We start from the raw sequence: 15000 nt of genomic DNA on the forward strand, positions 1-15000 counted from the left end.
AGAGGCAGAGAGAGACAGAGAGAGAGAAGAGAGAGAGAGAGGAGAGAGAGAGAGAGAGAGAGAGAGAGAGAGAGAGAGGAGGATTTTAGCCGTCTGACAGTGCCAGTACGTTTCATTCTGCAGCACTCGAGCTCTCAGGGAGCGCGCCTCTGTAACGAAGCACGGCACAAGGGAAAAAATAACCTAAACGAGTCTGTTTATAGCCTAACCTTTGATAAACCGGTGAGCAAACAGTGGTAATGAATTTTATGACTATGGAAGTGTCCCATTACTGAGGAAATCATTTCAAATAAGACAGTATTTTGGTCTGTGTGTTCATCTGACAAGTGACTGTGCCGATCGTGCCTCCCGATCGTGCCTTCCGGGAGGTCGGCTCTGTCCCAGGTGCTGAAAGCGCTGGTGTTGCTTTTCTGTAGCAACCAACGACCAAGTTTAGGCTACACCGCCAACCCCGATTTCTTATGAGAACAGGAAACGCCGAGTGGTGGAGGAAAGGAGCCTAGTGCGGTGAATGTTAAGCAACTCTCCGCCACCGACCGAGGTGTGGGTCCCGTTAACGTGAATAAATGGGATATTCGGTTGGCCGGGCAGGATGTAAAAAATCGTTTGAAGGATGGAGAAACAAGGCTTCTCTGCGGTGGCACTGCCACTGCTCGTTCTGGGCTGGCTCACGGTATCCGTTACCGCCGGTGGTAAGTGTAAATTGACATGCATTGATGTTAATATGATTAATAGTAGCATAGAGAATAGGCCCTATCAATCGATAATAAACCAAAATCAATGACTTGACACTTCAATGACCGTACACGCACATTTTTATTGAACATCCATATACCAGTAAATCAGTTGGTTATATTTGACAGTAAGTAGAATCGTGTGTGAACGGGCTATTTATTTAATAGGCTGTGATGACAGGATGAGATAGGCTACCTACCGTTCATTATATTAGCCTATCTGTTCCATTACACGACCGCGATGCAGGAGCAACAGTCCCGATTTCTATAGATGTGAATACTTTATGCTTATAGCCTACAACTTTCACATTATCAAGCCGTGGGTGCTTTTTGTCTGCATTTTATATGTCCATTCAATATCATTAGGAGTACAGTGGTTTATGGTGGATTTTTCCGTGACTGACATTTATGTAAAATGAATCCAATTACAATCCATGAACAACATTTATGGAACCAAATCAGTCAGAAAAATAAGATTTAGACAGATTGGACATTGTGTTTTCGATAATATATGGCGCTGTAATCAGTCAGTCCATGATTAAAAACTCCTGACATTGTAAAAGGTGTGTGTGTGTGTGTGTGTTCTTGGAGTGTTCCTTAGCGTACGGTATTGTTGACCGTACTTAACCCGTAAAGTCATCTCGTGTTTATACTAACCTCTTAGTTCTGCTGTTTCAGCAAGAGACTGATAAATGACCTGTTTTGGGAAACAAACCCACACACACACACACACACACACACACACACACACACACACACACACACACACACACACACACAGGTTGAATCAATGTTGTTTCCATGTAATTGTAATGAAATTACGTTGCACCAACTTGGAATAGACGTTGAATTGACGTCTGTGCCCAGTGGGATAGTCATTCACACAGGACACTAATGCCGAAAATTGCAACAATGGTGGCTGGATCTCACTGTCCCAAAGTGGCTTCCTTTCCTCCTTTCCCAGTCCCTTGTCTCATTGCTTTCATTTGCACTGACAAGAGGATGACTCTTTAGAGTATTGAGAGGCACCCACAGGGTCAATAGTCAATTACCAAGGCTACATCCAAATACTCTTAAAATGCTCCCTTTCCTCATCAGCACTTGTATAAGTGAAACAACAGGATTGATTTGTATTGCTGACAGTCATGCAGATCGGTGGGAATAAAGGAAAGGAAGAGGAGACAAGGAAAGGAAGAGGAAGAGGAGACAAGGAAAGGAAGAGGAGACAAGGAAAGGAAGAGGAGACAAGGAAAGGAAAGGAAGAGGAGACAAGGAAAGGAAGAGGAGACAAGGAAAGGAAGAGGAGACAAGGAAAGGAAAGGAAGAGGAGACAAGGAAAGGAAGAGGAGACAAGGAAAGGAAGAGGAGACAAGGAAAAGAAGAGGAGACAAGGAAAGGAAAGGAAGAGGAGACAAGGAAAGGAAGAGGAGACAAGGAAAGGAAAGGAAGAGGAGACAAGGAAAGGAAGAGGAGACAAGGAAAGGAAGAGGAGACAAGGAAAGAGACGGTTCCAGACCGTGTATATCAGGAAATATGTGTGTGTGTGTGTGTGTGTGTGTGTGTGTGTGTGTGTGTGTGTGTGTGTGTGTGTGTGAGCACTGCGTGTGACTGTGTGCGTGTGGTGTGTGTGCTTCCTACATCAAGCTAAGACAAACCAATGGCAGAAAGTGCCCAGACAGCAGATATAAAGCTGCATACCAGCGGTGCTTGAACTTGGTACTTGTTGTTCCCTAGCCATGGTTGCCATCTCTGATCAGCTATTACACGCCTGTCATTTGCCAAAAGAGACTGGTCTATCGGCAATCTTCAAATATGAACATTTAAATGAACACGATAACATTCGATAACCCTCGCAGCTACAGTATCATCCAATCACAATGTTTATGCAAATTAGACTGATAGGAAAACATTCTAGCTTAATTCATACATTTCCTTGGAAATATTCTAACATTGGGCATTGTGACGTAATACATTGTCATTGTAAACACAGGGAGAACTATGGGACACGCGTTGGGCTAGGCTACTGGTTCGCAGGTTAGCGCTTTTCATCATGAATCTTGTTCGGGATGCAGCTCTGCAGAGTCGTCACTAGCTGGCACAGCGCCAAAGTCATCAAATCTGATTTATTTGAAACCTTAACCACACTGCTAACCTTAAACCAGTTTTCATGAATATATAGCCAATTTTGACTTTGCAGCAGGCCTATCCAAGGGGGAAGAGCTCAGTTCTGCCTCAAGGACAATAAATGTCAACCTGCTACTGGTTCAAGAGCTATTAGGGCAATACAGAGATGATGGAGAGAGAGAGAGAGAGATGCCAGCGGAGATGCATGATTTGCTTAAGGAGGGAGAAGTGAAGATAGAGATGTGTAAGTTAGATGTTAATTCATAGACTGAGCTATTAATATTAATATGCCAGCCTTTAATTAAGGCCGTTGGCGTTGGCAACAGATCGCAAAGCAGGTAATCCCAAAAATGGCAAGTTCACGTTCTCATCCATAAATGCATATCAACAGCTCTTACACAAAGTGTGCCATGACTATGGAAATAATATCTTCTGAATCGGGAGGATGGACAAATATCCATGTTTTTATTTATTTATTTATTTTTTATTATTATTAATTGTTTTAACTTTCAATCTTCAATAGCTCTTAGACAAGGCGTGCCATGACCATGAGAACAATATATTCTGTATCAGGAGAGACAAAAATCCACAGCTTTAAAACATTTTTTTTTAACTTTGTTTAAACTTACAATATTCAATAGCTCTTTCTTTTAAAGTGTAGGTGGGCCTCCCGAGTGGTGCAGAGGTCTGCTTCGTAGTGCTTGAGACATCACTACATATCCGGGTTCAATCCCAGGCTGTGTCGCAGCGAAGAGTCATCAAATGAATTGCAATTAATTGCAAAGTCCCTCTTTGCCATGCAAATTAACTGAATCCCCCAAAAACATTTACACTGCATTTCAGCCCTGCCACAAAAGGACCAGCTGACATCATGTCAGTGATTCTCTCTTTAACACAGGTGTGAGTGTTGACGAGGACAAGGCTGGAGATCACTCTGTCATGCTGATTGAGTTTGAATAACAGACTGGAAGCTTCAAAAGGAGGGTGGTGCTTGGAATCACTGTTCTTCCTCTGTCAACTATGGTTACCTGCAAGGAAACACGTGCCGTCATCATTGCTTTGCACAAAAAGATCATCGAGCTCATCACTCATCAAGAACTTCAAGGAGAGCGGTTTAATTGTTGTGAAGAAGGCTTCAGGGCGCCCAGGAAAGTCCAGCAAGCGCCAGGACCGTCTCCTAAAGTTGATTCAGCTGCAGGATCGGGGCACCACCAGTACAGAGCTTGCTCAGGAATGTCAGCAGGCAGGTGTGTTTGCATCTGCACGCACAATGAGGCGAAGACTTTTGGAGGATGGCCTGGTGTCAAGAAGGGCAGCAAAGAAGCCACTTCTCTCCAGGAAAAACATTAGGGACAGACTGATATTCTGCAAAAGGTACAGGGATTGGACTGCTGAGGACTGGGGTAAAGTTATTTTCTCTGATGAATCCCCTTTCCGATTGTTTGGGGCATCTGGAAAAAAGCTTGTCCGGAGAAGACAAGGTGAGCGCTACCATCAGTCCTGTGTCATGCCAACAGTAAAGCATCCTGAGACCATTCATGTGTGGGGTTGTTTCTCAGCCAAGGGAGTGGGCTCACTCACAATTTTGCCTAAGAACACAGCCATGAATAAAGAATGGTACCAACACACCCTCAGAGAGCAACTTCTCCCAAACATCCAGGAACAGTTTGGTGACAAACAATGCCTTTTCCAGCATGATGGAGAACCTTGCCATAAGGCAAAAGTGATAACTAAGTGGCTCGGGGAACAAAACATCGATATTTTGGGTCCATGGCCAGGAAACTCCCCAGACCTTAATCCCATTGAGAACTTGTGGTCAATCCTCAAGAGGCAGGTGGACAAACAAAAACCCACAAATTCTGACAAACTCCAAGCATTGATTATGCACGAATGGGCTGCCATCAGTCAGGATGTGGCCCAGAAGTTAATTGACAGCATGCCAAGGCGGATTGCAGAGGTCTTGAAAAAGAAGGGTCAACACTGCAAATATTGACTCTTTGCATCAACTTCATGTAATTGTCAATAAAAGCCTTTGACACTTGTTAAATGCTTGTAATTATACTTCAGTATTCCATAGTAACACCTGACAAAAAATATCTAAAGACACTGAAGCAGCAAACTTTGTGAAAATTAATATTTGTGTCATTCTCAAAACTTTTGGCCACGACTGTACACTTCCTCAAAATAGTCAGAATTAATCTAATATAACTCAAGAAATCTGTCATTAATTCTGACGTTTTTGCAGAGGAAATCTTAGTCGCACAATTTTACATCTACCGATTCCATGGCACATGGTTTATGAACTGATACACAAAACGATGACGGATTCAAAAGTGAAAATGTTTCAATTTAAATTATTATACAAACTCTTGCAACCAATAGAATGTTTATATATATATAGGGGATACAACCATCCCAGCTCTACAGATTTTGCTACGAAGAGACAGAATCATTAGATCATTTGTTTTGGTATTGTCCATATGTAGCTTGTTTTTGGTCACGGGTTCAGGAATGGCTGAAGAATTAATAAATTAACCTGGAGCCCTGCTGGGTGATTTGAAAAGGTCATAGCCAATCGATCAATAATATAATAATACTTTTAGCAAAAATGTTTCATCTTTAATTTACAATCTGTAGAACCTATGGTTGTAAGGGTCTATGTATAGCTGGTGCAGAGGAGTCAGGCGCAGGACAGCAGAGATGAGTAAATAAAACTTTACTCAAAGTCATCAAAATACAAGATAAATCCAAGCCCACAATACGGACCACAACGCAACAAACAATCACTCACAACCAAACATGGGGAACAAAGGGTTAAATAGTAAACAGGTAATTGGGTGAGTGAAACCAGGTGTGTAAAACATAGACAAAACAAATGGAAAATAAAAAGTGGATCGGCGGTGGCTAGAAGGCCAGTGACGTCGACCGCCGAACGCCGCCCGAACAAGGAGAGGGACCGACTTTGGCGGATGTCGTGACAGTACCCACCCTTGACGCGCGGCTCCAGCAGCGTGCCGACACCGACCTCGGGGACAACCCGGAGGACGAGGCGAGAGCGATCCGGATGGAGACGGTGGAACTCCCGCAGCAACGAAGGGTCCAAAACGTCCTCCACCGGCACCCAGCATCTCTCCTCCGGACCGTACCCCTCCCACTCCACGAGGTACTGAAGGCCCCTCGCCCGACGCCTCGAGTCCAGAATGGCTCGAACAGCATACGTCGGGGCCCCCTCGATGTCCAGAGGGGGCGGAGGAACCTCCCACACCTCAGACTCCTGGAGTGGACCAGCCACCACCGGCCTGGGGAGAGACACATGGAACGAGGGATTAATACGGTAATCTGGGGGGAAGCTGTAAGCTGTAACCTGTAGCATACCTCGTTCAGTCTCCTCAGGACTTTGAATGGCCCCACAAACTGCAGACCCAGCTTCCGGCAGGGCATGCGGAGGGGCAGATTTCCGGTCGAGAGCCAGACCTGGTACCCCGGTGCCAACACCGGGGCCTCACTGCGGTGGCGGTCGGCGCGCGCCTTCTGCCGCCTCACGGCCCATTGCAGGTGCACATTGGCGGCGTCCCAGGTCTCCTCCAAGTGCTTAAACTATTCGTCCACCGCAGGAGCTTCGATCTGGCTCTGATGCCACGGTGCCAGAACCAGCTGATACCCCAGTACGCACTGGAAGGGAGAGAGGTTAGTGGAGGAGTGGCGGAGTGAGTTTTGGGCCATCTCTGCCCAGGGGATGAACGCCGCCCACGCCGCCGGCCGGTCCTGGCAATATGACCGCAGAAACCTACCCACATCCTGATTCACTCTCTCCACCTGCCCGTTACTCTCGGGGTGAAAACCTGAGGTGAGGCTGACTGAGTCCCCCAGACTGTTCATGAACACTCTCCAGACCCTGGACGTGAACTAGGGACCCCGATCAGAGACTATATCCTCAGGCACCCCGTAGTGCCGGAAGACGTGAGTGAACAGGGCCTCCGCAGTCTGTAGGGCCGTAGGGAGACCGGGCAAAGGGAGGAGACAGCAGGACTTAGAAAACCGATCCACAACGACCAGGATTGTGGTGTTGCCCTGTGATGGAGGAAGTCCACCGACAGGTGTGACCACGGCCGTTGTAGAATGGGTAGGGGTTGTAACTTCCCTCTGGGCAGGTGCCTGGGTGCCTTGCACTGGGCGCACACCGAGCAGGAGGAAACATAAACCCTCACGTCCTTAGCCAAGGTGAACCACCAGTACCTCCCACTAAGGCAACGCACCGTCCGACCGATGCCAGGGTGACCAGAGGAGGGTGACGTGTGGGCCCAATAAATCAGCCGGTCACGGACAGCAGACGGAATGTACAGGCGCCCAGCTGGACACTGGGGGGGAGTGGGCTCTGTGCGTAACGCCCGCTCGATGTCCGCGTCCAGCTTCCACACCACCGGTGCCACCAGGTAAGAGGCTGGAAGTATGGGAGTATGATCCATGGACCGCTCCTCTGTGTCATACATCCGGGACAGTGTTTCTGCCTTAGCGTTCTGGGAACCTGGTCTGTAGGATAGAGTGAAAACAAAACGTGTAAAAAACATGGCCCACCTTGCCTGGCAAGAATTCAGTCTCCTCGCCGCCCGGATATACTCCAGATTGCGGTGGTCAGTCCAGATGAGAAAAGGGTGTTTAGCCCCCTCAAGCCAATGTCTCCATGCCTTCAGAGCCTTGACAACAGCCAACAGCTCCCGGTCCCCCACATCATAGTTTCACTCCGCCGGGCTGAGCTTCTTCGAAAAGAAAGCACAGGGGTGGAGCTTTGGTGGCGTGCCCGAGCGCTGAGAGAGCACGGCTCCTATCCCAGCCTCGGACGTGTCCACCTCCACTATGAACGCCAAAGAGAGATCCGGATGAGCCAGTATGGGAGCCGAGGTAAACAGAGCCTTCAGGTGACCAAAAGCCCTGTCCGCCTCAGCCGACCACTGCAGCCGCACCGGTCCCCCCTTCAGCAGTGAGGTAATGGGAGCTGCTACCTGACCAAAACCCGGATAAACCTCCGGTAGTAGTTGGCAAACCCCAGAAACCGCTGCACTTCCTTTTCCGTGGTGGGAGTCGGCCAATTACGCACGACTGAAATGTGGTCACTCTCCATCTCCACCCCTGAAGTGGAAATGCGGTACCCTAGGAAGGAGACGGACTGTTGGAAGAACAGACATTTCTCAGCCTTGACGTACAGGTCATGCTCCAACAGTCGACCAAGCACCCCGCGCACCAGGGACACATGCTCGGCACATGTAGCGGAGTATATCAGAATGTCGTCGACATACACCACTACACCCTGCCCGTGCAGGTCCCGGAAATTCTCGTCAACAAAGGCCTGGAAGACTGATGGAGCATTCATCAACCCATACGGCATGATGAGGTACTCGTCCCCCTCCCGGATACGCACCAGGTTGTAAGCACTCCTGAGATCCAATTTTGTGAAGAAGCGCGCCCCGTGCATTGACTCGATCGCACTGGCGATGAGAGGCAGCGGGTATCTATACCTCACTGTGATCTGATTGATCCCTCGATAGTCAATGCACGGGCGCAGACCCCCATCCTTCTTCACAAAAAAGAAACTCGAGGAGGCAGGTGAAGTGGAGGATTCGGAGACATATGTTTCCATAGCCACCACCTCCTCCTGTGACAGAGGATACACGTGACTCCTGGGAAGTGCTGCGTCTACCAGGAGATTTATCGCACAATCCATCCATCGATGAGGTGGTAATTTAGTCACCCTCTTCTTACAGAAGGCGACAACCAAATCGGCATATTCTGACGGGATGCGCACGTTGGAGACCTGGTCTTGACTTTCCACCGTAGTCGCACCGATGGAAACCCCCCCACACCTCCCTGAGCACTCTCGTGACTACCCCTTGAGAGCCCTCTGTTGCCACGAAATAGTGGGGTTATGACAGGCCAACCAGGGTAGGCCCAGAACCACGGGAAACGCTGGAAAATCAATAAGGAAGAGACTGATTCTCTCCTTGTGACCCTCCTGCGTAACCATGTCAAGTGGAGCGGTGGCTTCCCTGATCAATCCTGACCCTAATGGTTGACTATCTAGGGCAGGCACAGGGAAGGTCATATCCACAGGAACAAGGGAAACCCCTAAACTACGAGGAAATGAATGGTCAATAAAATTCCCAGTTGCGCCTGAATCTACTAGCGCCTTATGCTGGGAATGCGGGGAAAACTAGGGAAATGAAATAAACACATACATGTGAGCAACAGGGGGCTCTGGGTGAGCCTGGTGCCGACTCACCTGGGGTGACACGATGCCCTGCCTGCTGCCTCAACTCCCTGAGGAAACCCCCCAGCACCGACCAGCAGTGTGCCCTCTGTGGCCACAGATGGTGCAGGGAATGGCCCCTCCTCCGGTCCCCCTAAGTGCAGCATCTCCCAGCTCCATGGGCGTCGGAGCGGAGGTGCTGGGGGATGGAACTGACAGGTCCCGATCCGGATGTCCGCGGGCAAACAGCAGGTTGTCCAGCCGGATGGACATGTCCACCAGCTGGTCCAATGTGAGGGTGGTGTCTCGGCAGGCCAACTCCCGACGGACGTCCTCGCGCAGACTGCACCTGTAGTGATCGATCAGGGCCCTGTTGTTCTATCCCGCGCTGGCGGCCAGGGTCCGGAAGTCCAAGGCGAAATCCTGCGCGCTCTTCGTCCCCTGCCTCAGGTGGAATAGACGTTCAACTGCCCGAAAGCGGCGGGTGAACTCCGCGTAATGGTCCAACGCTGCGTCTCCCTCACTCCATACGGCGTTGGCCCACTCCAGAGCTTTGCCTGAGAGGCAGGAGACGAGGGTGGACACACTCTCACGCCCCGTAGGAGCCGGGTGGACGGTCGCCAGGTAGAGCTCCAGCTGTAGTAGAAACCCCTGGTCAAAGAGATCTACTCTAAGCAAGTCTCTTCTTCTTATTGGTGTCCTTTAGTAGTGGTTTCTTTGCAGCAATTGGACCATGAAGACCTGATTCACGCAGTCTCCTCTGAACAGTTGATGTTGAGATGTATCTGTTGCTTGAACTCTGTGAAGCATTTTTTTGGGGCTGCAATTTCTGAGGCTGGTAACTCTAATGAATGTATCCTCTGCAGCAAAGGTAACTCTGGGTCTTTCTTTCCTGCGACGGTCCTCATGAGAGCCAGTTTCATCATGGTGCTTGATGGTTTTTGTGACTCCACTTGAAGAAATTTTCACTGTTCTTGACATTTTCCAGATTGACTGACCTTCATGTCTTAAAGTAATGATGGACTGTTATTTCTCTTTGCTTATTTAAGCTGTTCTTGCCATAATATGGACTTGGTCTTTTGCCAAATAGGGCTATCCTCTGTATTCCACCCCTACCTTGTCACAACACAAGTGATTGGCTCAAACGCATTAAGAAAGGAAATCAATTCTAAAAATGTACTTTTAAAAAGGCACACCGGTTAATTGAAATTCTTTCCAGGTGACTACCTCATTAAGCTGGTTGAGAGAATGCCAAGAGTGTGCAAAACTGTCATCAAGGCAAAAGGTAGCTACATTGAAGAATCTCACATATAAATTATATTTTGATTTGTTTAACACTTTTTGGGTTACTACATTATTCCATATGTGTTATTTCATAGTTTTGATGTCTTTACTATTATTCTACAATGAAAGGAAATAATACAAATAATGAAAAACTCTTGAATGAGTAGGTGTGTCCAAACTTTTGACTGGTACTGTATATATTGCCAAAGTTTACTTTTGAAATTAAGTTATTCATTTACAATATTAACATAATAAAAATGTATCAATGCGACAATCAGTAACAACAATAATCAAGGGTCAAAATAACCGGACAATAACAATGGCATAGAGGACATGTTCAGGTTGGTTAGTCTGTCAGACACTGTCCCTCATTTTATGTCAGGCAGCAATGTAGTGCGCTGCCAACCCACAGCTCTCTGCATCCTCCCCCAACAGGACGGGTAGCCTATTCTCATCAGAGAGGTCTTCGAAAACTTGAATAAGGGTTTCAAATTTGGTGAAATGACACTCTCCAATTGTTTTATATTTTTTTGTCGGGAAATGCAGCTCTGTCTCGGGTTCTGCTGTGGTGCAGGGACACCATTTTTTTTTTTCGCCAGAATTTCTGGGGACCCCATTTTCCCCCAATAACTTATTGCGATCCCACCCCAAATCTAATGACACAACCTTAAAAATCGGTACATTTAGATTTTTTCATCAACAAATAACCTTCAGTTCAATACATTTTTTACTTAAAAATTGCACTGTAAGGTGAAATAAGGGGGAAACCTGTTGTATTGGGGCACATGACAAATAAACTTTGATTTTATTTCATTTTCTTCTCTAATCAAAATGAAAAGAAACCAATAAATACATTTACTCATTAAAATTGTATCTTTCAAATCATTTATCTAAAAAACGTTTGTATATTGTCCCATATAATTAAATTGTTTACATTTTGGCGACCCCACTGCAGTTCCCACTTCGCAAACCCTACTTTGAATACCACTGCTCTACAGGGAGGCAGGTTTTCCTGTCTACTCTTCTCAATGGCAAGGCTGTGCTCACTGAGCCTTTCTCTCTGTCTCTCTCTCTCTCTGTCTCTCCATCTCAGCATTGAGAGGAAAGCAGAGCTTTAAAGCCATCTCAACAGAACTAACAGGCTTAGAGGAAAACTGAGCTTTAATCAGAGGATCAAAGAATCAGATGATCAGAGAATCAGAGGATCAAAGAATCAGAGAATCAGTGGATCAAAGAATCAAAGCATCAGAGAATCAAAGAATCAGAGAATCAGAGGATCAAAGAATCAGAGCATCAGAGAATCAGAGCATCAGAGAATCAAAGAATCGGAGAATCAGAGAATCAGAGAATCAGAGGATCAAAGAATTGGAGAATCAGAGGATCAAAGAATCAGAGCGTCAGAATCAGAGAATCAAAGAATCAGTGAATCAGAGGATCAAAGAATCAGAGCGTCAGAGAATCAAAGAATCAGAGCATCAGAGAATCCAAGATAATCGGTGCATGTGAATGAGTGTTTGTGTGAAAGAGAGAGAGGAGAGAGAGTTAGAGAGAGGAGAGAGGGAGAGAAAGAGGAGAGAGAGGAGAACGACTTAGAGAGGGGGAGCGAGGAGAGAAAGAAGGGAGAGAGCGAGAGAAAGGAGAACGAGGAGAGAGGGAGAGAGAGGAGAGAGAAGAGAAAGAGATGGAGAGAGGAGAGAGAGGAGAGAGGGAGAGAGAGGAGAGAGAAGAGAAAGAGATGGAGAGAGGAGAGAGAGGAGAGAGGGAGCAAGAGGGAAAGAGAGGAGAGAGAAAGGAGAAAGATGAGAGAGAGTAAAATATATCGTTCAGTTATCCTTCTATCCTCAGACAACAGTAAAAGAGGACGCGATTCAAGACAATTGAACAATATCCCTCTTTATTTTTTATTTAACTAGGCAAGTCAGTTAACAACAAAATAAAATGGAACAGAAAACAGACACATACAAAGTAGATATATAAATACAGTAACGTCACCTGGCTCCTCTTCTCCCACTGACGAAGAGCAGGTGACAGGTTGCTATGACAGGTTGCTATGACAGGTTGCTATGACAGGTTGCTATGACCTTTAACGTTACCTCTTCTTCCCCTGAGAAAGAGCAGGTGACAGGTTGCTATGAGAGGTTGCTATGACAGGTTGCTATGACAGGTTGCTATGACAGGTTGCTATGAGAGGTTGCTATGACAGGTTGCTATGACAGGTTGCTATGACGTTTCAGCGTGATGCAGCAGACTAAGAGCAGAAGGGTGTGTGATGTCAAACCAGGAGTAAAGACTCATTATGACCCTTCACACCTTCTGTCCTGTTGGTTCTGCCAGTGTGTCACACACTTTCACACCTCTCCTGTGGTGTCCGTCTGTCTGTCTGTCTGTTTTTCTACCTAGACACTTTCACACCTCTCCTGTGCTGTCCGTCTGTCTGTCTGTCTGTTTTTCTACCTAGACACTTTCACACCTCTCCTGTGGTGTCCGTCTGTCTGTCTGTCTGTTTTTCTACCTAGACACTTTCTCACCTCTCCTGTGGTGTGTGTGCGCATGTATTTGCATGTGTGTCTCTGTGTGCCCGTGTGTGTGTGTGTGTGTGTGTGTGTGTGTGTGTGTGTGTGTGTGTGTGTGTGTGTGTGTGTGTGTGTGTGTGTGTGTGTGTCTGTGTGTGTGTGTGTATAGACTCAGCTCTGTCGGCTCCTGTCAATGTGACGATCAGAGAGCTGGAGGCAAACACAGCCATAGTCACATGGGAGATACTAGAGGGAGATCCCGTCATCGGATTCGCTATCACACAACAGGTAGGGGAGTGTGTGTGTGTGTGTGTTTGTGTGTCTCTGTCTGACTGTGAGTGCACGTCTGTGAGTTTGTGTTTGTGTGTTGGATTAAGTCGTGAGTTGGTTAGTTGAACTACAATTGTGTGATGAGTGACCTTGTCTGATTCTGAGAGCCAGAAAACTCACGTTTGCTACCAGAGCTAATGCCTCAGCTTTGTCTCAGTGGGCCAATACAGTGGGATAGGACAGTGGGCCAATACAGTGGGCTAGGACAGTGGGCCAATACAGTGGGATAGGACAGTGGGCCAATACATTGGGCTAGGACAGTGGGCCAATACAGTGGGATAGGACAGTGGGCCAATACAGTGGGCCAATACAGTGGGCCAGGACAGTGGGCTAGGGCAGTGGATCAATACAGTGGGCTTGGCCAGTGGGCTAGGGCAGTGGGCCAATACAGTGGGCTAGAGCAGTGGGCAAATACAGTGGGCTAGGGCAGTGGGCCAATACATTGGGCTAGGACAGTGGGCCAATACAGTGTGCTAGGACAGTGGGCCAATACAGTGGGCCAATACAGTGGGCCAATACAGTGGGCTAGGACAGTGGGCTAGGACAGTGGACTAGGATAGTGGGCCAGGACAGTGGGCTAATACAGTGGGCCAGGACAGTGGGCTAGGGCAGTGGGCCAATACAATGGGCCAATAGAGTGGGCTGGGGAAGTGGGCTAAGACAGTGGGCTTTGTCTCAGTGGACCAATACAGTGGGCTAAGGCAGTAGGCTTTGTCTAAGTGGGATAGGGCAGTGGGATACGGCAGTGGGATAGGGCAGTGGGATAAGGCAGTGGGATAGGTCAGCGGATAGGGCAGTGGGATAGGGTAGTGGGATCGGTCAGTGGGATAGGGCAGTGGGATAGGGCAGTGGATAGGGCAGCGGATAGGGCAGTGGGATAGGTCAGTGGGATAGGGCAGTGGGATAGGTCAGTGGATAGGGCAGTGGGATAGGGCAGTGGGATAGGTCAGTGGATAGGGCAGTGGGATAGGTCAGTGGATAGGGCAGTGGGATAGGGCAGTGGGCTTTGTCTAAGTGGTATAAGGCAGTGGGATAGGTCAGTGGGATAGGGCAGTGGGATAGGTCAGTGGATAGGGCAGTGGGATAGGGCAGTGGGATAGGTCAGTGGGATAGGGCAGTGGGATAGGGCAGTGGATAGGGCAGTGGGATAGGGCAGTGGATAGGGCAGTGGGATAGGGCAGTGGGATAGGTCAGTGGATAGGGCAGTGGGATAGGGCAGTGGGATAGGGCAGTGGGATAGGGCAGTGGGATAGGTCAGTGGGATAGGGCAGTGGGATAGGGCAGTGGATAGGGCAGTGGGATAGGTCAGTGGATAGGGCAGTGGGATAGGGCAGTGGATAGGGCAGTGGGATAGGGCAGTGGGATAGGGCAGTGGGATAGGGCAGTGGGATAGGGCAGTGGGATAGGGCAGTGGGATAGGTCAATGGATAGGGCAGTGGGATAGGGCAGTGGGATAGGGCAGTGGGATAGGGCAGTGGGATAGGGCAGTGGGATAGGTCAGTGGATAGGGCAGTGGGATAGGGCAGTGGGATAGGGCAATGGATAGGGCAGTGGGATAGGGCAGTGGGATAGGGCAGTGGGATAGGGCAGTGGAATAGGGCAGGTTAGATTTCTGATATCTGGCCTGTATCCTTGTGTTACGGCACTAAATTTAACCCAAACACCTCCTGTTGTCGTTGGTTACAGAAGAAGGATGTGCGCATGCTGCGGTACATCCAGGAAGTGAACACGACCACGCGCTCCTGTGCATTGTGGGACTTGGAGGAGGACACGG

General features: G+C 48.1%; 1 protein-coding gene across 1 annotated transcript in view; it reads left to right on the forward strand.

The window, feature by feature from the left end:
• Positions 1-64: 64 nt before the first annotated feature.
• The window catches only part of fndc5b (fibronectin type III domain containing 5b), a 31620-nt gene continuing 16684 nt past the window's right edge, over positions 65-15000 (forward strand). The window contains exons 1-3 of the mRNA XM_029745518.1: positions 65-692; positions 13066-13184; positions 14913-15000. The exon at positions 14913-15000 is cut by the window's right edge and continues 111 nt beyond it. Coding sequence (XP_029601378.1) covers positions 614-692; positions 13066-13184; positions 14913-15000 — 286 coding nt within the window. The 5' untranslated portion in view covers positions 65-613. The remainder of the gene's footprint in view (positions 693-13065; positions 13185-14912) is intronic.

This window comes from Salmo trutta, unplaced genomic scaffold (genome assembly GCF_901001165.1).
Source record: "Salmo trutta unplaced genomic scaffold, fSalTru1.1, whole genome shotgun sequence".
Taxonomy (NCBI): Eukaryota; Metazoa; Chordata; class Actinopteri; order Salmoniformes; family Salmonidae; genus Salmo; species Salmo trutta.